This window comes from Theobroma cacao, chromosome 2 (assembly GCF_000208745.1).
Source record: "Theobroma cacao cultivar B97-61/B2 chromosome 2, Criollo_cocoa_genome_V2, whole genome shotgun sequence".
In the NCBI taxonomy this organism is placed as follows: Eukaryota; Viridiplantae; Streptophyta; class Magnoliopsida; order Malvales; family Malvaceae; genus Theobroma; species Theobroma cacao.
This window is the reverse complement of record NC_030851.1, coordinates 7,634,239-7,650,787: the sequence shown is the minus strand read 5'-3', so window position 1 is coordinate 7,650,787 and position 16,549 is coordinate 7,634,239. Positions and strand designations below refer to the sequence as shown.

General features: G+C 35.9%; 3 protein-coding genes across 3 annotated transcripts; all 3 read right to left on the bottom strand.

The window, feature by feature from the left end:
• Window positions 203-3,780, bottom strand: LOC18608366 (probable anion transporter 5). Its single transcript, XM_007043012.2, has 2 exons — window positions 3,462-3,780; window positions 203-2,126 (listed from the first exon to the last, which is right to left on the bottom strand). The coding sequence occupies exon 2, from the start codon at window positions 1,963-1,965 to the stop codon at window positions 637-639; it is 1,329 nt and encodes a 442-aa protein (XP_007043074.1). The 5' UTR covers window positions 1,966-2,126; window positions 3,462-3,780; the 3' UTR covers window positions 203-636.
• Window positions 4,264-10,160, bottom strand: LOC18608365 (nucleolar complex protein 4 homolog B). The gene is made up of 15 exons (XM_018116606.1): window positions 9,478-10,160; window positions 9,283-9,375; window positions 9,117-9,190; window positions 8,745-8,806; window positions 8,595-8,646; window positions 8,156-8,256; window positions 7,518-7,612; window positions 7,268-7,369; window positions 7,025-7,083; window positions 6,769-6,943; window positions 6,111-6,284; window positions 5,814-5,952; window positions 5,079-5,136; window positions 4,894-4,999; window positions 4,264-4,649 (listed from the first exon to the last, which is right to left on the bottom strand). The coding sequence occupies exons 1-15, from the start codon at window positions 9,838-9,840 to the stop codon at window positions 4,446-4,448; spliced, it is 1,857 nt and encodes a 618-aa protein (XP_017972095.1). The 5' UTR covers window positions 9,841-10,160; the 3' UTR covers window positions 4,264-4,445.
• Window positions 10,598-16,281, bottom strand: LOC18608364 (alpha-1,3-mannosyl-glycoprotein 2-beta-N-acetylglucosaminyltransferase). The gene is made up of 19 exons (XM_007043008.2): window positions 16,002-16,281; window positions 15,840-15,890; window positions 15,567-15,654; window positions 15,372-15,434; window positions 14,824-14,858; window positions 14,664-14,740; window positions 14,527-14,572; window positions 14,302-14,364; window positions 14,086-14,152; window positions 13,937-14,005; window positions 13,778-13,847; window positions 13,600-13,661; window positions 13,059-13,149; window positions 12,871-12,964; window positions 12,276-12,338; window positions 12,141-12,179; window positions 11,883-12,053; window positions 11,224-11,350; window positions 10,598-11,003 (listed from the first exon to the last, which is right to left on the bottom strand). Exons 1-18 carry the CDS (start codon window positions 16,068-16,070, stop codon window positions 11,234-11,236), a joined length of 1,335 nt encoding a protein of 444 aa, XP_007043070.2. The 5' UTR covers window positions 16,071-16,281; the 3' UTR covers window positions 10,598-11,003; window positions 11,224-11,233.

Genomic DNA, 16,549 nt, shown 5'->3' with positions numbered 1-16,549 from the left:
AAAAAAAGAGAAAAAAAAGCTCTTCCTTAGAGTTTTTTTTAAGCTCTTTTTTTTAAAATTTTGTTACTTAAAAAAAATTACTTTTTTTTTTAATTTTTTTTAAAAAATCATGTTTGACCTGACTTTTGCTTTTAAAAGGTGGATAAATTGAAAAAAAGCTAAGTTAAACATGCACTTAGTGCATGCAAAGTTCGTCCCCATATCAAACTTTGGTAGTTACATAATAGGAACAATAATAAAATATAAAGTGAAACACTCATTCAATTTCAAAGGGGCCAAATTAAAAACTTTTCTAGTTACAGAGTACTAGCAAGAAGATTGCAGGATCTCAGGGCAACAGGGTCTGGCCCCTGTTTACATGTAAATCAGTCAATGCATGTAACAAAAGTGTCATCGTTCCATGTGGAAAAAATAAACCTGCATTAACAATCAAAAAATGATTTTCTAAATCTGCTACTGCTACTGCACTGTGCTGATTTCTTTTGACCTTCTATGGTCTTGTGAATTTCAATATATCCTTCCCAGGTGGGGTTTACATGCATTAAAATATCAGATTAATCACCATGATAGATTTGCATATGAAACCCTTGACCAGATGACTGTACCAATCAAAAGTACAAGTGTACGTGGCTTATTTCAGTCAAAAATCCTCTCCCCTGTTGAGAATAGCAAGAATATGAAAGAACTGAATATGCACAGCAAGCCAGGAATGAAAAAGACTGCTCTCCAGCTCTCTGGACTAGAAAGATCTGAATACACAGCTTTGGCAGCTTCAAGAAGCTGTCCAGTCATATCAACCCCAATAATCCCAGCTAGAGTACCAGCTGTATTAGATACGCCCATAACAATTCCTGCATATCTGGGTGCAATATCCATATGATTCACTGCAAACCCAGCCCTCCCAAGCGCCAAGAAACCAAGAGCCACAGAAGAACAGAAAATAGCTCCACCAGAAGTTCTGAAGATTGGAAGTGCCATCAATGCAAGAGAAGCAATTATGAACCCTATAGTGTTCAAGAACTTCCTAGTTTTAGTCACAGACATTATTCTTTTAGTAATCAAGTGGTCAGCAAGAACCCCACCGATATTTGAGAATATGAACATGTTAAAATAAGGCATCATCTTAGAAGAACCCATTTCCTGAAGACTGAGCTGGAGACCCTGCTCAAAGTATGTTGGCAGCCAGTTCATCAATACATACAGAGCATAATGGAATGTGAAATTATTTACCACAATTGCCCAAACTGGCCCGCTTACTAAAATTCTCTTCCATGGGATTTGGGCAGTTCTGACAGTACTTCCTCCATTCTCCACTTTTATCTTCTGACTTCCTTTGGTTGGCAACAAAGATTCTCCAAAACCAGCTGCAGTGGCTTTAGGATGCTCAGATCGAGGGGGGTCAGTTGCATACCCAAACCAAAGCAAAGACCACACAACACCTAATGCTGCTTCTGCAATGAATACAGACTGCGGACCTTTGAACTTCACCAGGCTTGGAAGGACAAGCATTCCCATAGCTGCACCTAGGTACATCCCGGAAGTTGTAAGTGAAACAGATCTTGATCTCTCATGGGGTGGAACCCACTGTGCTAGGACAGTGTGGATGGAAGGGAAGATGAAACCTTGTGCCACACCAACAAGCAAACGAGCAACAACCAAGACTGTGACCCTATTGGGATCTAGAGGAACCAAAAAACAAGTTGATGACCATAATACAAATGAGAGAAGAAGAACCTTCCTTCCCCCAATTTTTTGAGCTGCCCATCCTCCAGGCACCTGAGAACAAGCATAACCATAATAAAATGTGGAAAGTATTGTGCCTTTGCTTGATTGGTTGATCCCAGCAGCATCAGCTGCAACTGTGTATGCTATAGAGAAGCCGACCCGTTCTATATAACAAACGCATGTGCTGACAAAGGTTAAAATGACAATTAAGTATCGCTTTGGGAAGTTCGTTCGGTTCATAATTCACTTAACCTCAGATATAGGAATCTTTATGTTGGCAACTGTCTTTATATGAATCCACTGTTAAACAGCTTGGTTTTTCAATCCCTAGTAGCAAGCAGTTCAGCATAAGATGGCAGTTTCTTCGTCATTGTTCCAGGCCTTCAAGATATTAGTGAAATCTGGAAAGATAAGATTATTCAAATGTTACAAATGCAGGACAAAGTACCATCACATCAACTTGAAAAATCTAAATGTTAACAACACATCAGTAAGGAACCCACGCTCAATTAGCTTCATTAATGCAATTTTAGTGAAAACCTTACAGCAATTGCTTGATTCTATCAATATGATTCACCGACTTTTTATGGATGGACAACACATGGAAAATGTTTGGAGATAACAGATAAAAAGAGATTGTTATGACCGCTAAAAATATTTCCCCATCTACCAAAATCATGTGTGAACAGCAACATTATTAGCAGACTTTTCCTAGCACATCTCACCAATTATTGAACCCACAAATGGCAAAAGGGATAGAAATGAGTCATCCTTTCGCAGACATACAAAGATCTAGGAGCTGCACTATTTGCAGAACCCAATCATGAAAACAGTGGTTAATTAGATTGTAGCATCACAACAAAAAAAATTTGAAGATAGATTGTGGGCATGAGCATGAAGGTAAACTCTGGGATCTAGCTTTCACAGCATGCAGATGACAACCACTAACTAGGATTGGCAGAATGATGTCGTTAACGTGCAATGCCATCCATGGAAATTCTATCCAGACTATAAATGAGAAGTTTCAAACTAATGAAAGCATTATCAGAAGTAAAGATGACATTTTCACAGGTACAACATCTAGCGAATTGAACTACAATTCAAGACATATGCATACTCGTATTTCCTTTAATGAATTTTGAACATAGGATGAGAGCCAGCATTTGCAATTCCATGATACCATGATATGTTATCTTTCAAATGAGGTTGGCATTGTAATCAAGATCTTGTAATGTGCGCCGATTCAGTATGTTAACAGTTTTATCAAATAGCTACCAGATGAATGAACTGATCCAAGTGCTAACAAATTAAAAAAGAGAAGAAAAGATTGTTAGGAAAGAAACAAGGCAATAACATAATTCAAGTCAAGAATGTACTATTCAAGCCAAGTCCAAATACTAGAAGAAATAATCATTTCCGATCTCATCATATGAAATGGGATCAGAGAGCTAAATTACAGTTAAAGTTCGGTTTCTCTCCCCAGAAATCTACCCGCCGGTCAACTTTAACGGAAGACATAAAAAAGAAAAAAAAAAAGAAAGAAACCAAGAATGTAAACTATAAATCCCGCATTTCTAATGAAAAATAGAATCAAGAAATGGGATTAATTAGGAAAATTCAACAAAGAAAGAGGAAGCAAAATCAACAAAGAAGAAAACAAAAAGAGAGAAGAAAAGATTGACCAAATTGAAACAAGAAAGAAATACCCAGAAAGCAGAAACATGGTAAAAACATACCTTGAAAATGTTGGGGACATTGGAAAGAAGCTAATCCAAAGAAGAATAGCGTCCCAATGGGGATGCAGGCAGGGCAAATGTCAGTGTCAAAAATGTTAGCGCATTGATCGAGAGAAAAACCCTAGGAAAGAGAGAGAGAGAGAGGAGAAAAGCGGAAGAAATGGGCGAAGTCAACGTGGTGAAGGGGCTTGTCTTACTGAAAACAACTCCCAACTTCACGTGTTCGTTAGCTTCACCCTCGCTGAATCAGATGCCTCTCTGTCTACACTATTCTAGTCTAGTAGTAATCCTATAAGTCCTTTTTCGCCTCCTGCGTTGGAGAATCAAGGTCTAACATTAATGCACCCACTCTGTCCTTCGGATAGAACAAAAATTTGTATTTACTAATTTACTGAGACCAAACTTAGGAAGTTGAAACCGAAGCAGCTCTGCTCTCATTTTTTAGTGTTCGTTCAATCGATTCGTAAGGTGATCTGGGTTTGCTTTGCTGTCATCAAATCATTTAATAATTGCTTTTGTGGTTGGTTTCACTTTCCCTGCATTCAGTGCTCTTAAACGCTGTCGTTTCAGTAAAAGGACAAAAACCTTATTCTACGATCGATAACGATTACTCGTAACGGAGCAAACGCTTTGCAATGGCCCCTTTGTACCGACAAATTATTGAAAAACACTTGCATTTTAAAGGTAAGATTTTCTTTCCCAGTGTTGTTATATCATATTCTTGAATTAAAACAAACTCATTGTGACAAGTATATTAGGTGAGCAAATTTCTTCTCTCTCTTTCCAGGCAAGTCCGAGAAAGGAAAACGGACATGCGGCTGACGTTGGAATTACTCATTCAAAATAGCTTAATATCGCAAGAGTCAGATACATTTACCGGGTAATAAACCGGCATTTACCGGGTCAAAATTTTCTCCAACTTTTGTCGAACATTTTTTTTTCAATTAATTTATTAATTCTTCCTCACGGAAATAAATTCATGAATCATGAGCATTCTATCCGCTGTCGTTTTGTAGCAACATCATTTTCTTTGGATGAATTTTCCATACTCTGCTCCTCTCTTCCAGTGTCATTTTCCTTGCCATCTTCATATTTGAACGTCCAACCAGAAAATTCGGACTCAGAGAACAAAGAGGTGGGAGTTGCTTTGTAAAACTCCAAAGGAACCTGCTTTACCCGACGTCGAATCTGCAACTTAAAACGTATATATTAAAAAATGAAAGTGCATACCAGAACCATTCCCCTATTTTATAAGCAACAACAATAAAGTCAACTATATGGCAGCCTTTCCTAATAATATGAAACGCCATTCCTAAATTGAAGAACTTCTAAATTTGCAGGCCGCTTCTTTAAATAACAAAAATACTGGTCAGGAAGGCACCATGTAGCTTATTCTGAAATGTCTCCTTGATAAGGATAAAGATTATAGTACCTCGTCTCCAAATATTGTTGCATATGAACCAGAACTAAAATCTTTGATGTCCATTTCAGTGGTCTTGGATCTAACTGTCAAATCATTCTCCAGTGACAAAACAAACCTGAAAGAACAAGGAAACAGGAAAACATCAACAATCATATGCATCTGGTGTTGGAAATGATAATGCACAGTGTGCTTACCTTGAAACAGGCGGGCAGTAATGGTGACGGAGGCTGTCTATTTCCCAAAGTGAACTCCCTGTTTAAAGAAACATTGACTTAATAAAATCTCATCAAAGAAAGGTAAGTCCACCACTCAAAATTAGATGGCATACATGCCTGCACAACCACAAATGATATATGCTAAGGTTCAAGCTGACAGTTTACCAGTGTACATTCACGACTTGTTTAATATGCAAGCCTACTCAGTTCTCAGGCAGCTTGGATGTTTTCTTTAGATTATTAAACAACACCCAATTTGCATTAAGAATGAAAGATGGAAAGTACCAGAATTTCCCAAGTTAACCAGCTTAGTCAAACAGGCACAAAACTCAAATAAGACTCCTTTACATTTATTTTGACAAGGCAAACCAATACGGCGGCAACAAGAAATTTATCTCTTGCAGCCATGCCCTCAACTACAAATAATCAGTGGCTAAGGAGTTAATTGCAAACTATCAATGTTGAACCCTTGACTAAAGGATCCAAAATCAATAAGTAATTAACACCACAGTTAAAACAAAACTTCCATTTTCCCATATAATGCACAATAGTTATCAGGCTATATCCTTTATGCTGAATATACATCCATCCAGTCTACAGTGGCTAAATGATTCATAAATTCAATCATCATAGTAGCCTGGGATTAGCCTCAGCCACTAGAGTGCAAATGGGATTAATTTGCTGTGAATGAGATATATTGAAAAGAATACTTACTCATGGCATTAGATTTTATAGGATTGCTCTCCTCATTGTTGAAATGATCAATACCAGGTCTATTGCGAGAAATATCCGTGCCCAACCCAGAATCTTCTGCCTTGTTGACTATATCCTCTTGAGTTTCAAAACCATCTTCCTGCACAATGCCAAAAATAAAAGAAAATTCATTTCCCTTGGAGAAACACTTCAAGTACCCCAATTGGTGAACACTGTTGTGCAATAATTATGGAAGGGAGTAACTAGATTAACTACATTTGTTTCCCAAATATTACAATAATAAGATTGTACCGATACCTGGTGCACCAAACAGTTAATTGATGGATGTCTACGTAAAAGGTTGTGAATCAAAGCTATGATAACCAATGCTCCAGAAGGAGGGACAGAAATTGCCAGTCTACTTAATTTTTTAGCAAAAGCAGCAGCCAAATATGCTGGAAGAAGTGGTGACTTCAGGCAAGAGTCAAGAAGCTGCAAAACAAATAAACAGATTAATTAGAAGATAGTAACCTGCAGCCAACAGAACTTCCAAGTTGATTTTGAAATCCTACAGTATAGATTAGGGACAGACAACCACGGTACAGACCTCAACGCTTACAGCAAGAAACATTTTATGTACCTTGTTCTTTTAACATCAGAAAGTATTCAATTAAGCACAACTGAAAAGAAAGAAATTTACACCAATAGAAACAAAAACTAATCCTAATAACACTAAAAATTTGGACATTTGAAGTATGAAAATGTTAACTATGAATGACAAGGTTGCTGGTCAACATTGATGTCAGCCTCTTAACATTCAATGAAGAAAATACATTTAAATCTAGCGATGGCCTAAAATAAGTAGGTAGACTTCAATGTATCTCAATAGTTTGATACAGTCTCATCAATTACATTATTAAAAAGTGGAAGTATCAACTTATGACGAAACAATGAGCAAGTCAGCACTTTGCATTACCTGAAAAAATTTGGCTCTGTGTTTTGCCATGAAGATAGAAGGCGCCAAAAGTGCATAAAGCTTTTCATAGAAGTTGGGGTATTCTAGACCATGTTGTGTCATTAGGATGAAAAGGCTGCTAAGAGCCATGACACTAACAACACCACCAATATCATATGATCTTGTTAAAAAGTCACTGCACATTATAGTTAATAAATCAGATTAGTACGATGATGCATACATAATAGCTAAAAGTGTTGGTGTTAGATTAACTTACCATAAAATGATAGGATTAGACAAATGAGGGATGACCGCCTGATGAAGAGTGGCGAGAACCTGAGAAATAGCAGGCAGTAGGACTGAATAAGAATAAGCATAACAAATCCATATAGAAAATTAACAGGAAAAGATATGCATAACAAAATCAATGTGAGCATTAACCCAGCCTACCACCAATGCTAAAGCAAAGGGGCAAACACTTAATATCAGTGCCAGAGAGTAAGAAAGCAGTAGTGTTTACCTCCTTGTATATGTCAATAGGGAGTGGCAGTCTAAGAAATGAAATCCACGCCTTGGTAAACTTCAATTTCATCTTCCTGGCAATAGTGGATGGAGACAACACCTGGAAATAAGCAGAAAACCACATAAAAAGGAAGAACTTAATATTGCAGTGTCAATTCAAATAAGCAGAAAAGGCAGACTGTCCACTAAATGCCCAACTAAATTTAAATGGAAATGATGGCAATAAAACATCAGCATCACTGAATTACATCACTGTTTTGCTTATCAGCCTTGAGCTGTTTATCTTCTGATTTTCGAAGCTTAGAAATTTCTTTTTGATCATGTTCTTCTTTAGATGAAAATCCTGTTAAATACAGAAAAAAAAAAGATTAAATTTTGTTTGACAGATAAAGAAGCAAGTTTACTATGCAATTTAAAAGTAAGGGAAGTTTGCCTCAAAATGTCAACAACTTGCTAACATCAGTCACACTACTCATCAAGCACAGTGAATCAAAAGAAGATTAAAATCAGAAAATTTTCCATATTAATATTTTCATCCAGGCAGAAAAAAATAAATGAATCATAATCCCAAAGTCAAGGCTCTAGATTATGATCAACAGAAGCAAATTTACTAAGCAATTTACAAGTAAGGGAAGTTTGCCTCAAAATGTCAACAACTTGCTAATATCACTCACACCACTCACCAAGCTAAGAGAATCAAAAGAAGATTCAAATCAGAAAATTTTCCATATTATTATTGTCATCCAGGCAGAAGGAAAGAAATGAATCATAATATTCTCAGAGTCAAGGCTTTAGATGGTGATCAACAGAATTATTCTTCTAAAATTAAATCCATTACAAAAGAGCTAAAGAATAATCTCTAAATATAGAAAACAACAAGAATCACCTGATCCACTCCACATCTCATACTCAGATTTTCCATCAATGCCTTCCAGAGGGGGAATGTGAGATATAATATAATGTATCTTGTGAATAGAAAGCTCCATGCTGCAACAAAACAGAGCAACAAGTCAGAAACCTTCTGTTCTGTTACTTAAATTATAACAACCATCCAGCATGGAAAAAATGACACAGGTGAATAAAAATTTTTTATGTTATTTAGTAAAGAAATAGGTGGCAAACTAGCAGTAACTTGCAAAATACATCATGGAAAGAAAGAGAGCATAACTGAATAAGTAATTGGCTACAATGGAAGTCTGAATTCATTGAAGTCATTCAGTACAAAATAGAGTTTTAAGTAGATTTATTTTGCAGCACCGCATCACAAGAGTATAGAAAAAGGAATACTTTGCAAAGATACGGACAATATGCTGGCCAAATCTAACCTGTCTCTTGACTGACTCCTGCTGTCACCATCCTCACCCATAGTTTTGTCATCTAAACCAGGTAAAATAAGGCAAATAAATCATATAAAGATTTATAAAAGAAATATTGAAGAGATATATTTTGGAATAGAGACTATGATTAAAAGGTACCAGAGATATCTTTTGCGTCCAAAGTTTTAGCAAGTTTTTCCATGCTAATGAAGCTAAAAAACCTGTGAGAGACAAAAGCCAAAGCACCATTTAACAAGAAGCAAGAAATGACTCTTCTCCAAGACAGTAAGAAATGTAACAAAAATCTCAGAAACTACAAATTTGTGCTGTCAAAGGGAAGCACTATTTGCCTCGAATGCACTATTGCCTGTTCCATCAATAACAATGACCGGTAATGTAGTATCACATCCAAAACCAACAAGAAAGGAATTGGAAGACAGACAGGATGTAACCATTTCTAAAATAATGAAACTTCAAGACGACATGGTTGATTACGCATTTACAATAGACCACACAAAGTTTGAATCATACCGGACATCAATATACTTAAAATACTTTGATGCAAGCAACTCTGATAAAGTATCAACAGCTGTTGCTGAGTGAACCTGAAATAAGGATAACCAATTAGAAACAGAAATAGAAATAACGACAAAAAATCACAGAACATATTAAGTAATTCAAAGTAAACGAAACTTACAATACTGCGCAGTAATTTGTGGTAAATAGCAGAGTAAAACCTTCCCCCATTTCCTAGCTTCACGAATTCCATGAACGAATCCAACACAATTTCCTAAAAAATAGAAAAGCAATAAAAATACTGCTGTCAAGTTCAAATTTAAAAAACAAAACGAACAGAGAAAAAAAAGAAAACACAACAAAAAGAAATTGTTACTCTCAAAGCTTCTTCGGTGTCCGGTGAAACCAAAACTTCAATCAACAATGTAACGAACTCATCGAACTTTGACCTCAGCCACGTCCTGTAAATAAACTCAGGATCCTCCTTGGCTGAATCGTCGAGACGGCGCCGTTTTGTTGAAGATGAAGAGGGAGGGAGGTCGGGGAGCACCGCGGTGAAGAAGGACTGTAGCGAGAGGAGCGATTCTAGAACGTGCTGAGGCGGCGACAATGGGGATATGAAGGTGAGGAGGAGTGGAAGATTGTTGATGTGAGCTCGTGAAGAGAGCAGCTGCTGACCTAGGGCTTTCAACTCTTTTAATTTGGTCTTTTTTGGTTTTTGTGTGAGAATGGACGCCATTGTTTAGAGAGCTTCGAGCTTGTTTCAAGTTGGAGGGAACGAGAGAGAGGGTAAAAAAAGAATGATGAAGCAGTTTCATTAGGTTTCCCTTGAAGAAGGAGTTTAGCTTTTTTCAGCCTGTTTGGTCACGCGGGTTTTATTATTCTCAATAGTAATTGGTTGGTTCGACCCGTGAGAGGCGGTCGTAGCCGGGAGTGCGTGGAGAAGAGGATGGTTTAATGGAGTAGGCTGTTGGGTTCACTTCTCGGTTGCTCAATGAAATGCCGGCACACCGAAAAGGCCAACAAGCCCGTTTCATGAATTTCTGGCTTGCAAAAGGCCCACAAGTGGCGGGTTTGGTCATGCTCCAAAGGTCCTCATCCAAAAGGAATTGTAATCTGAAATTTTTCGAATTAATCTCTATTCTATCCTTTTATTTATCCAAATAATACCTATTTTGACGAAAAAACTATCACGTAACGACTGTAACTTTCATACTCATTATAGAAATTGATTACATGACTTTTCATTAAATCAATTTCATCATATCAAAAAATTCATGTAAACATCCGTAAATGCAGATGATGCAGTGGACCTAACGGCCATTTCGACCACGTGATCCGTCAACACAATAGTCCACATAAGATCAGAGCTTGACTGAACACAACAGAAAATAAAAACTTATTTTAAAGAAATGAAAAAGTTCATAAACTTATTTAGTATTTTAACCTTTCAAAATAATTTGAAAATGTTGAATGTACTCAAAGAAAGAAAAATAAAATGTTTTCAAACAATTGTCTGATTATAACTTGGAACTCTTGGGTATAATTCATTTTTAAATTGAAGTTTCGACAATAACTAGAACTAACATAATCAATACACCAGAAACAGCTTGTGGGATTCATCATACTTTTACATACACACTGTAGAACTATCAACTATCAAGTTAAATAGAATAATAGAAGATGGAGTCATAAACCTACAAAAATCAAGGCCTCCGTGCCCATATCTGCGCATGCCTGCGCAAGTGTGGATGTATTAATGTCAAATTATGGAGGTTGTAAAGTCAAGAACGGTTGGATATGAGAAGCGTAAGCCAGCTCTTTAGATTTAAAACAGTATTTATCTCCATCCTATTTCAAGCCTTGCTGCTTCGAAAACAAAATTTGTCTGCCAGAACCTACCTGCCATTCGATTTTGAAATATTTCATCAGGGACACTGATCACACAAAACCAAAGATAACAATGCTAATTATTTTCAGTAAAAACTTTCAACTTCAAAACTATAACAAATTGAAACTACGTGTTGGAACTAATTCCTCCTAAAATTGTGCTAAACCAACTTTAGTGACAGCTAATCTAAAGAATAAAAGGAAATAATTAAAATCAGACATGGTTATTAACCTTTCAGTTTTCAAGCATTTTCAATTCCAAGCTGCCGTAGAGAGTCAGGACCAACAAGAAACACACGTCTTGGTGGTTGGTATCGGAAAACCACTACTCCTTTATATGCTGTCCTCGGTACACCATCCTAGAAAACAAAAGCAATCGAAGTTTTTGAAAAGAATGGAACTAATCAATCTTAGATATGAGAAAACAGTTAGGGGTTTATTTGTACTGCAACAACAAAAGTAGAACAACAGCACGAGTTCTTTAAATCAAGGTCATTTTTTTTTCGATTGTGCATCAGGTGAAAGTGCCTGTATGCTTTATTTTATTCTACACGCTTATAGGGCACATGTAAATGAGAGAGAGGTCATTTCAACAGTATCAAAGGTCATACATGGTGTTCCATTATTTTGAAATGGACCAGCTAAAAGTGAATATAGAATATTGCAGCAAAAATTACATGCAATTGATCATAAATGAGTTTACAGTTAAACCTAATATCCACCAATCCTTTGAAGAGGTTCCAAATAAGACTTTCGAAAATCAAGTATCAGCTGCATAAACCAGATATAATACAATGCAGGACTCTCTCTTGTATCATCACCAAAAACTCCAAGCACTTTCACAACAAAAAAAGAAAAGAAAATTTCCCAAATATCACATGAATAATTTACCTTCCATTCTTTAAAAACTCCAAATTGGTGTGCAATGCGTTCAAAGTCTGATTGGTCTTTATAATGAATACGCACATCACCTTTTATATTAGATGCCATAAGAACAGCATCTGCTCCAGGGACAGGTTTTGCTTTTTTCACCATATTGGCAAAATATTTTATATATTTGTCCTAGAAAGAAAAAAAAAAACAATTATACATTACAAATGTAAAAAATAGAACAGAGGGAAAAGCGGTTTCCAGTTTCACCAATTTTACCTCCATTAGGTAGCTCAAATCCTGTGACTTCCAGTCCACCTTTCATAAAGAAAAGCAACACATTATGATGATGATGAAAGGAATATACAAAATTTTAAAATTCTAAGGAGAATTATAGAAACTTTTAAAGCCAACCTTAACGTCATTCATCTTAATAGGCTCAAGATATTGCTGGAAAAACTGTCCCATACTAGAACCCTGATTGAAATCACAAGATTGAATAGAGGAAATGAACCATGGTTGTAAAAGGGAGATGTAAAGATCCTAGCAAAAAGCAAAATGATAACGACCTTTTCTGGTGGAAATTTAAACTTACTGAACCTGCCTATAGCGAGTTAATGATGGGTGAAACACCCGCCTAAATTTGCAGGTATTTTAATTTTATTTAAGTAAGAAAACAAGTTGTTTCAAAACTTGAAGAGAATTCTTTAATTAAAAAAAAAGATAAAAAAAAGACTGAAGCCATAGAGGTATTATATTCATCTAAGTGTATTGTACATTCTTGCAGAAGCAATGCAACAGAATCACAGAACATGACTTTCAACAGAAAACACATTGACTATATGCCTCATTGTTCCATCTAGTTCATGACAGATGCAAAACCAAGACATGCGTACTGCAGGATAAACTACCAAACAAATATTCTCATCCAAGCTAACACATTAAAAAAATTTGTCATCACAGCAATTTTAAACAAGAAATCTTCTCACCAACAAGGTAGCATACGTACATGCTCACCAAAATTATAGGTTCTGCACACTTCAGGGTGAAGGAATTGTCGACCTTTGTGATTCTCTTTTAATCTCAACCAGTCATCCCAGTAAGTGAACTTTTGTAAAGGAAAATTAGTTGATAAAACTACATCACTATGCATTAGTCTAAAGTACAAATTACAATATACTTAACCAAAAAGGATATGCTTTTGGCCACTTTGGTGATAGCTCATTCCATGTAGATATAGTAAGCATCCACCCAAGACCAGGAAAGAAATCTGAGCGATAAAGTGCATCTATACGAAACGATTAAAGCATATTAAGAAATAGAAAGCACCAAAATTCTCCATTTCAAGAAATTTTTAAAACTTGTTCAAAGATGAGCAGGCAAAATCAAGAGTGCAAGAGTCATCCAGAAGTTGATTGCAAAATGACAGAACTTCAGCTATATATTGCACATGAAGAGAGAGATATGGATGTCTAGAAAACAAGCAAACATCCAAATGAGGATGCTCTGATGAGTATGCTAGCACTAGAATAAAATTAAAATATAAAGCTATCTCACAGTCTGCCCCAATTTTTCGGATAAGCACCGCATGGACGGATCAAGAGATAGCATGGAACATCAAAAGCCACTGAGGCTAACATAAGCAATATTTTTGTAAAAGAAGCCAAATCTTAAATATAGACATGCATTAAGCTTGATTCCTCTCCTGGAAAAAATGCCACTTGGAGAAAAGACTTACATGGGTCATGCACAAACTGCTTTTGCCCATTGTCATTCCATGAGGAAACAGCCATAATTGACCTATCATGGTTTAATAACAAGAAGGTGAAAAGGGCGGAAAAGATCGCATCTCATTTTTAGTACTCTGAAACACCCCAAAAGAAAACAGAGAGATCTTTATTTCATTCATGACATACTTATCCTTTTCAAGAAGGGCTGCAGCAGCCTCAAAGTAATCAAAAAAATCAGGGGCAATCTCCATATCATCTGTCTTCAAAAGTGATTCTCAGTCAGTTCAATTTTCCTTTTCCATAAGAAAATTCAAAATAATAATCCACAAAAGAAGACAACTTCACCTTCAAGTATGATTACTCGGTCAAAATTGTGCTTGTAGAACAACTCATCCAATGCCCATTTGTAGTGACCTTAAGAAACCAAATATTTAAGTGCTGGAATTTGTAGAAGCCATGTGAACAAGAAAAAAAAATGATAAAACAATCCTTACGAGCAATCTTGTAGTACGCAATCAATTCCCCAGGCCTTTCTGTATGCACTGGATCAAAATCCAAGTGCTGAAAGAAACTGGAGTAAGCATTTACTGGATTGGTTTGATAAATAAGGATATGAAAACCATGTGAGAGAAGGAAAAAGGAAGAGGATTCATCCAAATCAAAATTCCAACATGGAGAGAGAGAGGGGGAGAGAGAAAAACACAATCTACCTGCATATAAGTTAACTGATTGTAACTCAAAGCTTTACTTCTAACATTTGGATCTGATCCATCCTGAGAGGAAACTATCACAGTTAGAAGCCTTGCTTTTTATTATTGAAAGCAATAGAATAATCATGTGTTTGTTGTGCATGAAGTGTAATAGCGTCCATCTAGTCCGATAGACAAAGAAAACCTTTTATTGCAAATAAAGTATAAGACTATAAATATAAATACCTGTGATACAAAAAGTGGATATTTTGAAGCAACAGAGCTCTGATACCTGCAAAGATTTAAGCCAAAGTAAGTCAGCATAAAATTACCTACTATTTGGTCAAACAGGCTATGCTATCAGACTAAACTCATCAACATACTTTAAGATAGAAGCAATAGTCCTTTCCAGATAATCTGCACGATTGCATGCCATGATGACAACTGCTGCCACTGGTACCTAAAACATTCAACCCATAGATAAGATGATTGCAAAGAATACAGGTAGTGATATGTGGAGATAAATGCTCGTATCTCACGAACCTGCGCTTTGTCAATTATTCTTTGAAGGCCTTTCTCTGAAACAACCAAAAAGAAAGAATACTAAGTGTGTAAAAAGCATTCCAAGTGCCAAATCAAAGAAAATGACTTCATTGAAGGAATAATACAAAAAGAATAGTAGATACTGACATGAAAAACCAAAAATAAATAAATAAATAACATTTTACAACAATTTAAAGATGCTTAGCAAAAATAATTAGAGAAAAGAAGGAAACAAATGCCAAACTACATTGATGAAGGAGCAGAATAGCCTTCATCAGATGCAATGACATAGATAACAACCTTATAAATGGTGATGAAGTTTATTTGCATTTAAAGACCCTTATAAACAGCAAATCAGTAACATAAATTAACTATAATAATTATGTATACGACAATTTCAAAAAGATCATATGAACTGAACATCACTTAATGTCTGCCTAGAAACCATAGAAAGGATTTTCTACTCATTCGAAGTATATAATAGTAGTAATGATGCAACAAGTAGAACAGAACAAGAAACAAACAGTTCATTTCTGATAGGGAAGTACTTTCAAGATCTTGAACAAGTGCCTTCAGTTGTGCACACTCCTGCTCCTTTCGCTTCTTCCCCTCTGAAATTGCAACATGGTCAGAGTGAATGCATTGAATATAAACCATTTTTATGGGTTTTACCAAGCTAAGAAAAACCATAACAATTTCGACATTGTCTGAAGAGAACCATGTATAAAGGGGTAAATTCACACCTTCAAGTGCAACAATTTGTTCTTGTTGCATGCTTATTTGATCAATAAGCAGTCGTATTTGACTTGTACAATGGTGCTCTGCATCAAGCTGTCAAATACAATAGCACCCCATTATAATAATCATTAAAAAGCCTCCCTATCATTAAAAATTCAAGGATGAAGAAGATGGCATGTTCAACACATAAATTGTTCATATTCCTTGGGTTTTATTCAGTTAAAACAATGCTGAAGCTTTGGAGAGCTAAAACATGCAATAAACTGAAACAAACTAACCGCTTCAGCTATTCGATCGGCGTATTCCGATTGCGTGGCGAAAAGCCGCATCTACGAAGAAAACAATTCGAAATAAGCATATCATTTCAATATCTAAATTAGAAATTTGAATTTCGATAGTAAGAAGAAAAAGGAAAAGAGAAAGGGTTTTCAACTCTTTACCTGGATGTAAATGAAAACCAAAGCAGCGGGGATGAGAAGGAACCGGAAGTCGCAGCTTAGCTTAGCCATTTATACTTGTTCTCCGGCTGACTCAGAACCACGGAGACTTCCGATTTCTATCTGATTTTTGCCAATTTGATTTGATTTTTTGTTATTCAAATCTTCATTTCTTGAATTGTATTGATTTGCAGAAACAATGAAGGGAAAATTAGATGGGTTTAAGACTTTTAAAAGGGCTTTTCGTTTTTGATCTACGTTTTTACTTGACTTGGGCGTTGAGTCCAATTTACGCAGACTTGGCTAACGTGCGCCTTCTACTCTTGGAATTATCTCATACTTAAGAGGTATATAATGCAGTTACATATCCACCAAAAAACTAAAATAATTAGTAGATATTTTATATAATATTGTAAAAAAAATTATGGTAATTGAATAACAATAATATTAACTTTTTGACAAAACGAAGTGAAATTGCTATGAATATCTTTTAGAAACTTCAACGGCTTAAAACACTTTTTACTTAAATAATTATTAACTAGAATAAAACT

Excerpts from the sequence above, each read along its gene's own strand:
- LOC18608366 (XM_007043012.2), bottom strand. The coding sequence starts at position 1,965 with ATGAACCGAACGAACTTCCCAAAGCGATACTTAATTGTCATTTTAACC.
- LOC18608365 (XM_018116606.1), bottom strand. The coding sequence starts at position 9,840 with ATGGCGTCCATTCTCACACAAAAACCAAAAAAGACCAAATTAAAAGAG. Across the intron at positions 7,370-7,517 it reads CTGATAAGCAAAACAGTGAT|GTGTTGTCTCCATCCACTAT; the intron begins GTAATTCAGTGA and ends GCTTATTTCCAG. Across the intron at positions 4,650-4,893 it reads CAACAATATTTGGAGACGAG|ATTCGACGTCGGGTAAAGCA; the intron begins GTACTATAATCT and ends TTTAAGTTGCAG.
- LOC18608364 (XM_007043008.2), bottom strand. The coding sequence starts at position 16,070 with ATGGCTAAGCTAAGCTGCGACTTCCGGTTCCTTCTCATCCCCGCTGCT. Across the intron at positions 15,891-16,001 it reads TGGTTTTCATTTACATCCAG|ATGCGGCTTTTCGCCACGCA; the intron begins GTAAAGAGTTGA and ends TTTTCTTCGTAG. Across the intron at positions 14,365-14,526 it reads ATCCACTTTTTGTATCACAG|GATGGATCAGATCCAAATGT; the intron begins GTATTTATATTT and ends GTTTCCTCTCAG.